Source organism: Calypte anna, chromosome 1 (assembly GCF_003957555.1).
Source record: "Calypte anna isolate BGI_N300 chromosome 1, bCalAnn1_v1.p, whole genome shotgun sequence".
Lineage (NCBI taxonomy): Eukaryota > Metazoa > Chordata > Aves > Apodiformes > Trochilidae > Calypte > Calypte anna.
Genome location: NC_044244.1, coordinates 177,377,686 through 177,392,386, shown reverse-complemented (window position 1 = coordinate 177,392,386; position 14,701 = coordinate 177,377,686). Strand labels below are relative to the sequence as shown.

At 39.1% G+C, this 14,701-nt stretch overlaps 1 protein-coding gene across 2 annotated transcripts in view; it reads right to left on the bottom strand.

The window, feature by feature from the left end:
- Positions 1-14,701, bottom strand: part of FLT1 (fms related tyrosine kinase 1) — a 112,397-nt gene that overhangs the window by 74,882 nt on the left and 22,814 nt on the right. For both annotated transcript variants that reach the window (XM_030466072.1, XM_030466076.1), the window contains exons 4-8: positions 10,837-10,961; positions 4,587-4,749; positions 4,367-4,503; positions 2,684-2,858; positions 623-740 (exon numbers count right to left, since the gene is read on the bottom strand). In XM_030466072.1, the coding sequence (XP_030321932.1) occupies positions 623-740; positions 2,684-2,858; positions 4,367-4,503; positions 4,587-4,749; positions 10,837-10,961 (718 nt within the window). The remainder of the gene's footprint in view (positions 1-622; positions 741-2,683; positions 2,859-4,366; positions 4,504-4,586; positions 4,750-10,836; positions 10,962-14,701) is intronic.

The window sequence follows — 14,701 nt, the reverse complement described above, 5'->3', positions numbered from 1 at the left end:
ATTTAAACAAAACCCCCTTAAGATCCTGAATAGATAACATTGTTTCATATAAAAGTGCCTTGGATTAAGACAAAAAACTGTCCAAAAGATTTCTTAGCACAGTGTACATGAGCCAAAGTGAATGCTTCAGTCACTAAAGTAGATCTTCAGCCTGCAGATCACTGCATAAAAACCAGCTTCCACATACAGTGCTTGACTGTATGACTCAGTGCAGTCAGTTATCTGAATGAAAATCTTCTTTTCTTTCTCCTACTGCCTGAAAAGCAAGTTCAGGTCTCATATCATGATCTAAGTGAAGCTGGATGCAACACTTGAGTCAAGGTTGGTAGAGACAATTAGCTGTGGAGTGCCCACTGATTTCACAGGAGACATATCTAATGTATTAGAGGATCTGAGCTTGAAACTTTTCAAACCACCATTTTTGCACTTGCAAAATAGAGATAGCATTCTCATAAATTACTAAAATCCAGGGAAATTCTGAAACTTCCAATAAAGCTCCACAACCATACTGTCTCCAGTTTGTCGTCATTTCAAGGGGTCTTCTGTGGATATTTTAAAAAGGAATGATTTTTCACCTAAGAAGAGGTACAGTATGCATATGTGGAAGTATCTGTTGTCCTACCATATGACCTCTGGAGAGGGAAATGCCTTCACTTTCATTGACAAACGATAAGATTTTCTTCCAGCCACAGCCTCCAGCGCAGTTTTTCTTCGACGTTTCAAATTAATGAACATTTTATCTTAAATGAAAGAAAAAGAGTGCACCTGCATTACTGATTTTCAGCCTGCACATAGAATCATTCTACTGAAGAGAACAGGAATTAAAATCAAAATGATCTTGAATAATTTTGGTGTTCCCTCATGGCAACAGCAAGAATAAAGCTATACCTCCTAGATATTTATAAAATATAGAGGATAGCACCATGAATATAAAAGGGAGATACAGTTCCTAGTCCATGAATATGCCTGGAGAAGATACACTCTAGCCAAATTCACATTGTGCTTCAGTCAAAAAAAAACCCCACAAGGCAGAAGTTTCAACACAAGAGAGAAAATAGTCCATGGTACATAGGAAGCTAAACTAGATGAGATGGTGACCCTTCCACACCTAAAGGCCAGGAATCAATGAATGTTCCAAAAGTAAACATTCTGTCAGAGAGGATTTAAGTCACCTTCAGAGAAACAGCAAAGGAAACCTTCTGTATCATTGTTACACAGATGTTTCATCAAACAAACAAAACTTTATCACTTAATTGGAACAATCTCAACATGCTGAAATTTGTTCTTTTCCAACTGTACTGCCCCTTATTTCAAACTCTCTGGCAAGTGGATGTGTTTTACACAGTGTTTGTGTCAAAACAAATACATTGGAAAATATATTATATTTTTTCCAAAAAAAATGCACTTGAGCAAAATTAAACATTCAAAACATGAACATTAGTTTGCACGTCTTTTTGATAGAACATATAGGGCAATATTTGCTCACTTTATGGGCTGAATAATGATGTTGGATATCTATTAAGCAAGTGTACTTGCCACAAATATTGAAAATAACCTACACAAGACAAATCTGTAGTTTAATTAAACAAGTGAAGTTATAAAGATACAACCCTGATTCTGCACAGTCTTATTCACACAGACTCCTAATGAGTATCCTATAGATGGGGCTGCTTATGTGGATTAGAGTTTACAGGCTAGATTCAACAGTTTCAGCCTCCCTGACTTTAATTTTAATCTAAAATTCAGTTTCTGACAGCTTCAGCTTTTTTATTTAAGAATATAAAAAATTGGACATCCTGACTCATCCTGTGGTCCTGGTGACTTAGCCCAGGGCTTAAGCAGATAAAATGTACTAAAATACTATTTTAAGAATACCAATATGGAGTGTTGGGTCCACACTCCTGGATGAAAGAGAAAAGGTAGACATGAAACAAATCAATATTCTGGCTGTGAGTCTTTTGTCATGGAGGACACCCACCAAGGACTTGGTCCTTAATACTAAGGATGCTCCAAAGATCCAGAGGAATCATAATTGTAACTGAATGTCACAAAAAGTGGGCAGATTCCTACAGGGTTCCAGTGCACAGAAGTCCAAATTCACAGAAAGTTGAAATAACATCAGAAATGTCAAGATTTCACTGAAGACCAAGGGAATTCCATAGGGAATTCATACAAGGTTCCCACTGTAAAACCACATTAATGAGTCACAGTATCTTGTGTTTACTTCATTTTTTGAATGGCCTAGCAGCTACCTGCCCTGTGTAGAGCTAATGCATCTAGCTCTTCATTTTTCATAGAAAGAAATGGGTAAGTACTATAGGAGAGGAAGTGGGATTCTTCTGGTCTAAATTCAGCTTATACTTCTTTTTTGGGTTTGTTTTGTTTTTCTTTTTCTTGGCAAAGTGTAGTTCAACTCATTGCTTCTGCCAGAACTGACTGAGGACAGGATCATCACAACATTTTGCAAAGAAGAATGATCAAAACAGACATTAACATGTTTGCTGCCAACAACACAAAACTGTGATGGAAGAAAAGCCCCATAGTCCCTGGTCTCCCTCCTTTTTCTGCCCATGGTATATGTGCTATACACTCACTTCTGCTTTGTGCCAAGATGTGAAGCTATCATATCACTGAGCGTGGTACATGAGCATTCAGTATTCTACAAATATGCAACATTTCTTACCATAAACAATGACTGTGGTGTTAACAGCTTTGATTGATGGCCCACTCTTCACGTGGCAGGTGTACTGGCCCTTATCAATGTCACGTACTTTGTCGACAACAAGGATGCTGTAAAAAATATTGGCTTCTGTATTCTTCTGGTCAATGCGCTGCATTACAGAACCTCTCTTCCTTGACTATAAAAGCAACAATGAGCAAGAAAGAGCTTAATCAAACCAATTTTCATTATTAGTAAGATTTTTTATTTTACTCTACTGCCATCATACCTTAATAAAGACAAAAACCAAAACCAGATCCCTCTGTACAGCATGGACACGCAAAGGATGTCAAACACTTTCAGAGGGTCAACATTAAAAAATATAAGCACCATTATACAGCAGTTCATTGCTATCTTCCCCAGAGTTGCAACAGCCTCCAAACTAGATCATTCCACATAGTCCAAAGACTATTCCTTCTTATGTACTGCCATTCCAACACACCCAGCACCTCATTGCTCCTACTTCAGCATTGCTTGTAAAAACCCCCAGAGCCACTGACACAGGTTGGTGCCTGGATTCAGTGTCCATGGGCAGCAGAAATATGGAAGAGGAGGACATTGACACAAGATGATTCTGTGAAGAAGGGAAGAATTCTTGAAACAGCGTAGATGGAAGAGAGGCCAGATTTGGCAAGGGAAGAACAGGGTGGAACTGCAGATAATGGGAGTCTGAGGAGTTATTTCCTGTAGCTCCTCCTTAGCCTTTGGCCTTAAAGTTTATTTAACCCAGGACATTGCTGGTGTCTTATAAACACTCAACACCCTTCTGTCACCATCCGAGTAAAAACAAAGCAGAATTTCACAAGTGTGGTGCCCAGCTAGAGCTTGGTAAGTCAGCAATGAGCAATGTAATATATTTGGAGCATTTCTTGTTGCTAAGTTGTTTCTGAGGTGAAAAAAAATTCTAGGGAAAATAGCTACAGTATGCAAAAAGTGACTGCCTTAGTCTTCCGTATATATTGCAATCATAATTTCACCTTGTGATTAGGCACAATGAGTGACATTACAAATTATCTTGACTTGAATCATCAGCATAAATCAAACTGACATGAAAGGAATTGGAATTGTAAACCTTAAAATAATGTCAAATTTATCAGCTTTACATGGACTCCTTGGCAGTTGTTCTGTAAGTGACAAATATATATTAGGATGCTCTCAGTGTGGGGGGAGGAGAAGCACATTCAAGATCATTTCTGTAGCTGTCAAAACAGGAGATAAATCAAAATATCTTTGATAAACATGTTCAAGTCAGGTGCTTAACTGTCTGTCAGTCTTCAAAATGGATGTGTTGAGGAAGACGGCCTAGCTGAAAAGTTTTAATCACAAGAGAGAGCCCCTACCTGGGGCTAGGCAATAAATTTCTACCATTACTCCAGGTCAAAAAGAAGCTCCCAAGAATGAAAGAATTCTAGCGTTAATTTGTGATTATGCAATATTACCAGAGAATTTGTGTAAACATGTTTACTCATTCAATCAAATACCAGAAACAAAAAACCCCCAGAAACCTTTAAATACATGTCAACGAGGGTCAAAACGATGGAATGTGAACCATAGCAAGCATTCTGAGGCAAAATTCCTTCTGAGATGTGAGATGCAGCATTAACTTTGGGAACCCCCTGGCATCCTGATTTCAGGCACAGAACTCACCGCCCCGGGGTAAGTCCACGTCATCTGCACTCTGGTGTTCCAGGCTGCCATGACAGTGCAGTTGATTGCCAGGCTGTCTCCTTTCAGCAGCTTGACGAGACGAGGGGTGCTTAACTGGACATCAAAAATTGTGTTGGCTGCATGTGATGAAGAGAAAACAAAGTGAATATGGCCATCAGGGCAGAGAGCCCTTTGAGAGATAGTGAAGAATGCTACTCACTTTCTCGGTGTGTCAGGTACTTTGTGCTATACTTGTGTCCACCCACTGTTGTCTCACAGCTCAGGAGCCCTATGAATGCATAGGTTGCCTTTGGTATTCTGAAGCCTTTCATGCTGTCCCAGATTATTGTCCTGCCATCAGGAATTAGGGGTTCTCGTGGGATCTGGAAGTGTCAGACATGCATCGTAAAAGCAATTAATCCTTGTGCCACTCTCTAATTAAAGCAGACTAGTAAAAAGGGATGGGGAAAAAAAAATCTATCCTAAAAAATGACAGTCTAAGTAGAAAGGGTGGCATTTAATTATGCTGATTTTTCAAGTCACATTTTCATCACAAAATAGAGGAAAAACCTAGGTGAAGAATGTGAATGTTTTATTTGTTTCCAAGATTTCATTATATAGAACAGGATGTAATTTATGACACAATAGATTGACACTGTCATTAGCCTCAGTGCTTGGACTGCTATTCTCTCAGCTCTTGGCTGGCAGCTAAAACGCTCATCTTGGTGAACCTTTGCAATTAAGTATCCTGGTTTCACCACTGAGGCACAAATACACATTTTTCAATAGAGGTGACAAATGGGCTTTATTTGCTGTCATTTCATAGCTTTAACGAATTCCTGCCAGGATTCAGTCTGATGCTTTTCACATTTATGTTGTCTAAAGGATTGGACTGTTAAAAAAAAAAAAAACCACAACACAATGTTAAGAACATGAATGGCTGTTCCAAAACTGACAGGTGGCAGACTACAAGTCTCAGTCATTGCATACAACATGAAGTGCAAATTTTAAAGGCGTAAATCTTTCTTGGTCCTTTGTAAGGAGAATTACTGATCATACTGAATGAGGACAGTCTTATTGACCAGAGATGTTGAAAGGACAGCTTGAAATGCTAAATACAGCTCATTTCCACAGAAAAAATACTCAGCACATTTTAAAATTTGGCATTTGTAAGTCCCTCAGAAGCTGAGGACCCAACAAGTAGTTAGTACAAAGCCATGAAGTGATTTTAAACTTGAGACCTGAAATCTAATACAGAATAAAATATTGCCATGTGAGAGCAAGTGTTCACTTTGTCAGGAGAACAAGTTACATCTTACACTAGGTTTGTGTTTGGTTTTTTTTTAATTTTAAGCCCAAATTTAATAAGTTGTCAAGAAAACATAGAAAACTATGACAAAGGCATTGAACCTCAGACAAGACCTCATTTTCACATCATATTTTTGTTGTTGTGCTTTATCAATGGAATAAATGTCACCATTTGGATATCACAGAGATCAGCCACAAGTACAAAGCCTGGATGAAACTCTACTTTTATAAAGCCTGCTTTTCCAGTAAAAGTAACAACTTTTAAAAGATCTCATATAACACAGTTGGAGTGAATTAGTGCCCTAAGCAAAGACTTCTGGGTCAACTAAGCATCTTGCAGATCCATCACCTCTCACGCTGCACCCAGTCTCACTATGAGCCCTTTATGTCTTTCTTCCCCTTCTTTTGAGCAGAAGACCTTTATGCTGGCCAGTCTGCTCCTTCCTACAGCCAGAGCCAGCCCAGGTGGCTGCCAGAGGCTGAAGGGATGTGTGGTTGCTCTCCAGAACATGGTACCCAGGATGCTGCCTGGTCAGCGCACACCAAAAGCTGCCCTTAAGATCACCTCCACTCATCTCATGCCATTTTCTCTGATAAAGGTGCATGGTGAATCAAATGAACAATAATTACAGAATACAAAATGCTGTGGTAGAATTCCTTATCTTTACAACCGTTGATAAGATGCTATAATAAGCATGCAAATAACAGGGGAAGTGTGTGTTACACAGACACACAAGTAAAGCCCTTTACATTGTAGCCTGCTGGCTACCATTCTACAGCACCTTGGACTCGAAGAGCTCTGTTATGATTCTTGTTCTAAATAAAGCAAATATTCAAGCTTTGGTTTAACTAGTTCACAGATATGATTTCAAAGGCTTCAACTCTATTTATTCTCTTCCTGTTTTGGTGGAAACCAAACTATTTCTGAGTGTGTCCTCTATAAGCATTATTATATAGTATAAAGAATGAGTCAAGTCAGAGGTTCAGAGCCTCCCTAGACTGACATTTCCCAGGGAATGTATTCACTTCACATCAGTTAACTGGATTACTGAATTTGATTAGCCTTACTCCAGGAATGAAAAATTATCCAAAACACCCAGGAACTGTCACAATCTTGGAAATAAAGCGCTCATAAATATGACTCTATTTTGCAACACCAGATATTGTCAGGTGTCTGTCTATCCACAGGCTCAGCTTCCCCAGAGGTAGATCTTTGCTTGCTCAGTTTACTCATCTGATGTTTTGCAAAGAAAGCTAGAGCTACATCTTTTGGGACAGTTTTTTTCAGCTTTGAGACTAAAAAGTTGCACACAAAACCACAAACTGACTTTTTTTAGTTTACTGTAGAGAGTATTTTAAAAAACTGAAGTTTTTTGACTAGCAGAAGACCACTATGACACACCTTGGCTAAGCTGGGAAAACAAAATACTGAATCAAGTCCCGTTCAGACAGTGAAAATATCAAGATTTTGTCTCACAAGAGGACAAGGACAGTGGCAGGATGCTCTCCCTCTCTCCTTACTTCATTTTCTCACCCAGCTCTCCTCACACTGTTCTCTTCTGCCAACCCACTGGTTGGGTTTTTGAGTGTTTCCCCTTCTCAGGGGAAGGGAAACAGGGAAACAAATACTTGTTTCCCCTTCTCAGAGAATCAGACTTGATTTGTTCTGCCCTAAACCAGCTTCTAGGCCACCACCTGTGGCATTATTGTCACAGGCATTATCCTGTACATGGATAGGACAGGACAGAGCATCCCAGAATCACATGATAAATGAGGTTGGATGGGGTCTCCAGAGGTGACCTGGTCCATTGCACACACAAAGCAGAGCCACTGTAGCTCAGAGCCTTGTCAAAAACCTTGGCCGTTGATGATCACAGAGGGAAGTAGAAAATGTGTGAAGAAACACAGTGGTGAAACAGTGAGAATTCCACTGAAGCAGGAGAGGGGAAATCCAGCTACAACAAAAGCTTACAGACGCATACCAGCAGATAGCCAGAAGCATTCAAAGAATCAGTTTGTTGTGATGGCTGCAGTAAACATGGAATTTACATAAACCTCCATGTACTGGAGCCATGTCAGTGTGGCTCCCAGTGCAGTCTTGGTCTTTTACTTTCTTTGTACTTAGTTTCAAACTTAGCCTTCACTTTCTTTTGGTATAGACTCTGCCTCCTGTGCTCATCACCAACCACTGAACCTTTTTGGTACCTGGTGGCATTAACACAGTAGTACCCAAGGTTTTGGGTATATACATGTGGTCAAGAGTATATAGTCAAGCTGTAGTTCCCAACATCTCCAAAGGCAGATAATACTCAAAAGAAACAGTTGAAAGTATAATAAAAATGTACATTAGATTTTTGAATCCTTGTCTTTTCTTTCATGCTTCCCCATTCCTCCCTTTGGGAAGGATGAGTCAGTATTATTAAAAATTCACACTGTCCAAGTATGTAACTCTCAACATCCTTAGGTTTTCTTCCTCTTCTTATTTCTTATGCTGATGCTTATTTACTTCTTTTCTTGTGACTGTCACTTTTGACTTCATGACAGAATCCAACAGAAGAGTAAACAGAAAGATTAAATCATTGTACCAAAATTTGATGCTTTCTCTGTTTAGCAAAATAAGAGCAAATGGATTAATTGCAATAAAGTTTGTGTTATCTTAGGAATCTTGCATGAAGCTGCCAGAATCATATTGATTGATGTGAGGGTTTCAGAGACTTTATCTATCTGTCCATTAAGCATTAGATCAACACTACCAATTGACTTCACACCATGTGATGAGGAAGAGAAAGGGCCACCAGCTGTTGGAAATATAGGTTATAACAGGATCTGAAGGCTGGGTTTGAAACAGGAACTGAAACCTCCATCACCATTTCCCGTTTCTGGTTTTAATCAGATTCCTGATTTTGAAGATACCTTCTATGTTGTATACAAATGCCATGCTTTAGAATACAATTTGTACAGATGTTCAGCCTGGAAGATGGAGCAACATGGTATCTCAACAGGGTTCACTGAGGTAAAGAAGCCATTCTGGTGAAAAATATAATTTGTAGTGTTGAAGATGAACCATAAACCCTCCCCATGTTGGTCGACTAAGGCTGGGAAGTAGCACTGCACAGGAACAAAATGCTGCAAGCAGTGCTCATGCAACTGGCCCAACAAGCCCTTTTAAGAAGAGGCAGAATACCAAAAAATATTCCATATTTTGACTTCTTGGCGGTATAGAATGCAGAATCTAATGACTCTAATGCTGGGATTTTCTTTCCAGCTTCAGAGGGCTGCCTTATGGGGACACTAACTCCTTCCTTTATTGTTAAAGGGATAACACAGCATAGCTTTTGCCAACTCTCCAGGAGTAGTTTGCTTGCAGCTGTGAAATGCATTTAACACATCTCTTAATTGCTATGTGAGCAAACCTTGCTAGAATCTTCATACATGGATATCACAGATGATAAATAAAGTAAGATATGATGTAATGCATTGTAGCTTACATACTTCAGGAAATTCTGGGATTAATTAGGGAACACATTTATTTTTCCTGGAATGCAAAACATGTAAGCAACCAATCCTTTCTTTTGAGACTTGGCTCCACCTTCTCTTTCTCCTCTCCAGTATTACATCTGGTTTTCATGGTGTAAAAATGTGTCTTACACCACAACCCCAAGCTAACAGCAAGCCAATATGAAAAAAAATAAAGTAGATATGTCTCCATCTCCTCCAAATAAGGAGAAGAAATTATTTTTATATTGTTTAATACGAGAAAAACCCGATAGGAATTTTTTCATTTAGGAATTTAATGTCCCTAGATTTCAAATGTGACAACACAGTTCCCAAATAAGTTCCCAGTTTATAACATCCACCCTAAAGAATGTCAAGCCCGTTTATTTTTGATTCAATGGCCACAGAATCTTGTGTGTCGTTTACCCCTGATGCACTTCTTGCAGGAGAACTCTGTGTGTGTGTGTGTGTGTGTGTGTGTGTGTGTGTGTGTGTGTACATACATATGGTAACATTCTAGGTCAGACTACTTTATTTTCTCTGAATTTTGCTTTCTTACATGTGATTTAACAGGTGGAAACCAGTAAAATCAGTACCTGTATTAAAAAAGCAGCACTGGCACAGGATCAAACCTGTGACTGGTGTAAAAGCCTATAATCAAAGAGGAATCAAAGACTTGTATTGATCTAGATAAGCATCTTACAATGGTATTGTTTTATTTATTTATTGCATGGTATTCTATTAAAAGAAAAATTTATTTTCCTTGTAACAATTATGAGCTTTCATGCCAATAGGTACAGAGATCTTTTCATTTGGAAACAAAACATCAGTGACACCTCCACCTAATTTTTAAGCCAAACAAAGGAACTTAAAAAAAAAAAGCACTATTTTATAGTGCTATTTTATATCTATAGCACTATATATATATATAGCACTATATATATATATATATTTTATATATATAGCACTATAGCTATATATATAGCACTATTTTATATCTGGGATACCATGGGCTTTACTACACATATATAGGTCACTTGGCTTTCCACATAACTCTCAAGGAACCTAGGAAAGATGTAAGTTTCCCAAAATACATGAAAATGTCTAGATTTTCTAAAACTGGCCCAACTGTCTCAAACTCTGCACAGGTTTTCCTACAAAGAGAAGCCATTCCTTGCCTGATAAGCACACTAACATGGAAAAGGAAGCAGCAAAGGCACTGGTAGGAGTGAGGTAGGGCAAAGGCTTGCAGAGATCCTTGAACAGCCCAAGCAAGTCTCCAGGGACTGCACTTACCGCTGGTTTCAGAGGACTGAAAAGGAAAGGGGAGGAAGGGCAGGGGAAGAGGTGAGAGGAAATCTCTTGTCCTAACAAGAAATTCCTTCCCGAACTTAAGAAACCTTTGTCAGTGAATAAAATGGTATGAAAAGTTTAAGTTTCCTCAGAAAATTACCATCCAGTCTAAGGGATTTGATTAAGCCCTTCTGTGAGATATGAAACGTAGTCTCCAGGGTTGAAATATTTCTAAAACACACTGACAGCCAGAACCCTTGTTTAAGAAATACTAAATTGTCAAAATATTTCAAAAGTGTTATAAAAGTTTTAAACAAACAGACAAAAAGAATAACCCACAATAACAATTTCAGAGAGGGTTTGGATTGAAGTACCTTTTGTAAAGTAACAGCAATATTTGGTGCTGTGACTCTGCATGGAATGATCATTTCTCTTCCCAGAGTCATGTGTATAATTTTAGGTATGTCACTGTGCATCTCTACAAATGGATTGCTTGTATCTGCAAGAGAAGAAAAAGAAAAAGTTACTATCTCAAATATTAAGACAGTGTATGGAAATTGTAATGGTGCACAAAACCTTGAGAGAACAGATTAATCCTGTCCATAACAAAAGCTAGACAAAGTCCTCACCCCCTCTTTATTTATACCTAAACAAGTTCAGAAAAACATTATTAAATATCTGAAAATTCATTTATCACTCAATATCAGTAGCAATACTTTGGTACCTTTTTTAAAATCCATGGCAAGTACATTTTTCCCATTACAGCACCATCTCCACTGATAAGAGATGTGTTTCTTATTTCAGGGCATTTCTATTATATTATCACCAGGAGAAGTAATTATATAGGAAGTGAGCTGAAATTCACTTATCAGGAAACCCCTACACAGGACATGTTCTTACTGTCTGCAACGAAACTAATGGGAAAAACTCATGTTACCTTCACCAGGAGAAAGAATCTACTGTGATCATCCAGCCATCCTCACAACTCTGAGACCACTGACGAGCAAGAGTTAATTATTCTCCTCCTTCCCACTGCCACAATACCTGTATGTCTCTTTTGTAAGTGACAAGGTAAATGAAAATGCCAGGAAACATCCATTCCGTTCTACTCAGTAACTAAAGCTTGGCAGAGTAATTTACCGTCCCTGGAACAATCCCTTTAACAAAGGGCATTGTCATAAATAGCTTGTGCTGGGAACAGGGAACATTGCTGCTGCTATTGTTTGGACCACTTAACAAAGAGGGGCTCAAGCCACAGGCTCTGGCTCCAAATCTTCTTTGCAGGTGTTCAGATCTGAAGGTTCGGTTTGACTTACAGGGCAGATAAGACTACTTCAAAACTCTCACAAGGTTGGGTTTTTAACTCTTAAAAAAAAGTCCAGCATTAAAATCTTAATTCCATGCTTATCTGCTTATCCAATGTTTTTTCAGGCAAATCCTGTTGTTTTCACTCAGTCAAAAAACTTACAAACAACCATGGAAATCTTTCTTGGAAACAAGTAAAGCTACCAAGAACTGACTCTTTATAACACTTCACACAGTGATACTCTATTAAAATGTTCTAGTCCCAAACAAGTGGCCTATGTTTACTCAAGAAGTTTTTCAAATGCATTACTTTTGCTTCTCTTGCAAATGTATGATCTGCACTTCCCAGTGTCATAAAACTGTTCTGTCCTTAGGATCTTTTCTTATTACATGCAATAATATTTTTGTTGGAGACATCAAACAAGAAGAGAAGCAAATTCTACTAGAAAATTCTAGGGGAGAGTCCTAAGGTAGAGTATTTCAGACATACCCCAGGATAAGAAAGAAGTTTTCCTAAAGAGATTAAATGAAACTGTTGAAAAAACTTTCATAAATGTAAGCCACGATGCTTTATTTAATAATAGGTATTAAATGTCCACTGAGATTGCAAAAGGAACTTATGAGTAATAGAGGATGCGTATGTAATAAAAATGCCCTAAGGACTTGTTAGACTAACGTTTCCTCTGCAGTACGATTCAAGGAAAGACCAAGAATGAACCTGTTTGTAGCACGGTGAAAAGAACCTTTTTTGTTCCAGGGGCCGCAGCCACAGTAGAGGTCACCTGCCCCTTCACATCACCAGACAAACAGATTTACTACTCCCCAAGGACTCATTCATCTTTGTCACAAAATTAAGAGCTCCTGCCCAAAAGCAGCAAGCTTTGCAAAGTAGTTTCCTGTATCATAATCTCCAGATCATTACAAGTGTGAGGAAGAGCTGGTCTGGAGACTACTGCTGCTGTCTGCAGACACAGTGTCACCACTGATGCCAATATTGAGGCAGTGGGGGCTGTGCAGCTCCAATCTCACAGAATTCCTGCCTATCTGAAGACAAGGACAGGAAACAAGCACAAAATACCACGCTTGGCTTTTTTGGGGGGGAGGAGGGGTGTTGGTTTGTTTGTTTGGCTTGGTTTTTTTCTTCCTCAATGGAAATGCACGTTGACGCCTGGAGAAGTCAACATAGTGCTCTATAAAAGCCAACTCAACACCCTGAGTAGTCTCTAAAGCACAGTCACTGCCTCTATAAAAGTCAACTCAACACCCTGGCTGCCCTGGGTAGTCTCTGAAGCACAGTCCCTGCCTTTCTCAGTAGACTCCCTGCAGTGGTACATGAAGGCGTCTCTGTGCCCCCGCTATTCGCGTGCAGAGTTCCCATTGACATCACTGGGGACTTCCGCCATGGGCCGGAGGGCAATCGATGGCCCCAAGTGCTCCAAATGTTTTCCTGCTTTTGATTAAAAGAAATACGCATCATGTTTCCTAGCACAGTTCTGTTTTCATAGTGAGTGTGGAGGCTTTTCCTGATTCCCTTTGATTTTATTCTCTTTCTGCTTTAATGGCCATAAGGGGATACTCTAGGTGCCTCAAGACCAGAATATGGTGCAGCCCCCTCCAGCCTGGATCATGCAAACCTGAACCCACAGCAGCACCAGGACAGGTTATGCATTTTGTGCATTCCTTCTGTCCTCCAAATAATAGCAGTCCTTGCTTATTTTTTCCTTTCTCCTTCCCATCATAGCCCTAGTTACTGACAGTGGCTCCTGCTACATTTCTTCCTGATTCCTTCCGGAGGAGAGGTAAATGCCATCCTTCCCTCAATAGCTGTCTGGAAGCATAGCGGGGATGACCTAACCTCTCGCCTATGTTTTCTGGGCCAGCTTCACTCACTTCTATGTTCAGAAAGGTCTAGACATAAAAGAAACATCATGGATTGACCTATCTTGAAGACCACATCCAAGTTACACATTCAGCTCCATCAAGATCTGGAATGGAAGATCTGAGAGGGCTGACCTTTTTAGTTTGAATTTTTGTTTGTTTTTTTGTTATTGCTTCAGAACTGCCTGCAAGGGTAGCAAAATGAAAGATGGACTTGAATCTTTCCAGAATATTTCCATATGCTAAAGGTTACCTTATAGTCAGTTTAGTGTATTTTTATATTGTGCCTGGAATTAATGACTGTGTGATGGTTTGCCTGCACTCCTCACAATATCTCTCCATTACAGTCAACATGAAACCACAAAAAGCATTCATGAAAACACAACATCCATGAAGGTCATTTGCCATATTGTTAAAGAACATAAATAGCAGCTTTTTATTAAGCTGGCTGGCAGCCAGATACAAACTTGATAAGAGACTTAACACAAGCAATATTATGTCTGGTATCAGTAACCTGTCTAGGCTATTTATGGGGTTTGCACAAACAACTAAATTAGCCAACATTGAGATGCCAAATCCAGGAAAGATGGAAAGGTTCTCTATTTCCACCAGATTCAGCTACTGTTCTTGGGTTTGTTTTGTTTTTAATAGTCTGAGCTATGTATGTCAGGGTACTTATCCATTTGTAAGAAATGTCTCTGCAGTCAAGCCTGAGCTCCCTGAAACCTCTGAATAGTTTTGCTCTGAAAGTCTTTCAAAATACATACTTACACTTGATTCATCATTAAGATTATTTTCAAGCTAAAAGAACCAAAACAGTTTCTGCACATTCACATAACACCCTTTTCTCTCATGCACATGAAGAGGATCAAAGTCTTTACTGAAGTACAGACATGCAAACTTCATTGAAGATGATGGGTCAATAGCTAAACTTCCCTTTCCATTGTAGGGATTCATCCTAACTTTGTTTCTCCCAGCTAAGTTAATAGGGCTACCCAGAAGTAATTTGGGGAGAACCTTGCACATCAAGAGTGGCTCTCCTCTCTCAAGATATCT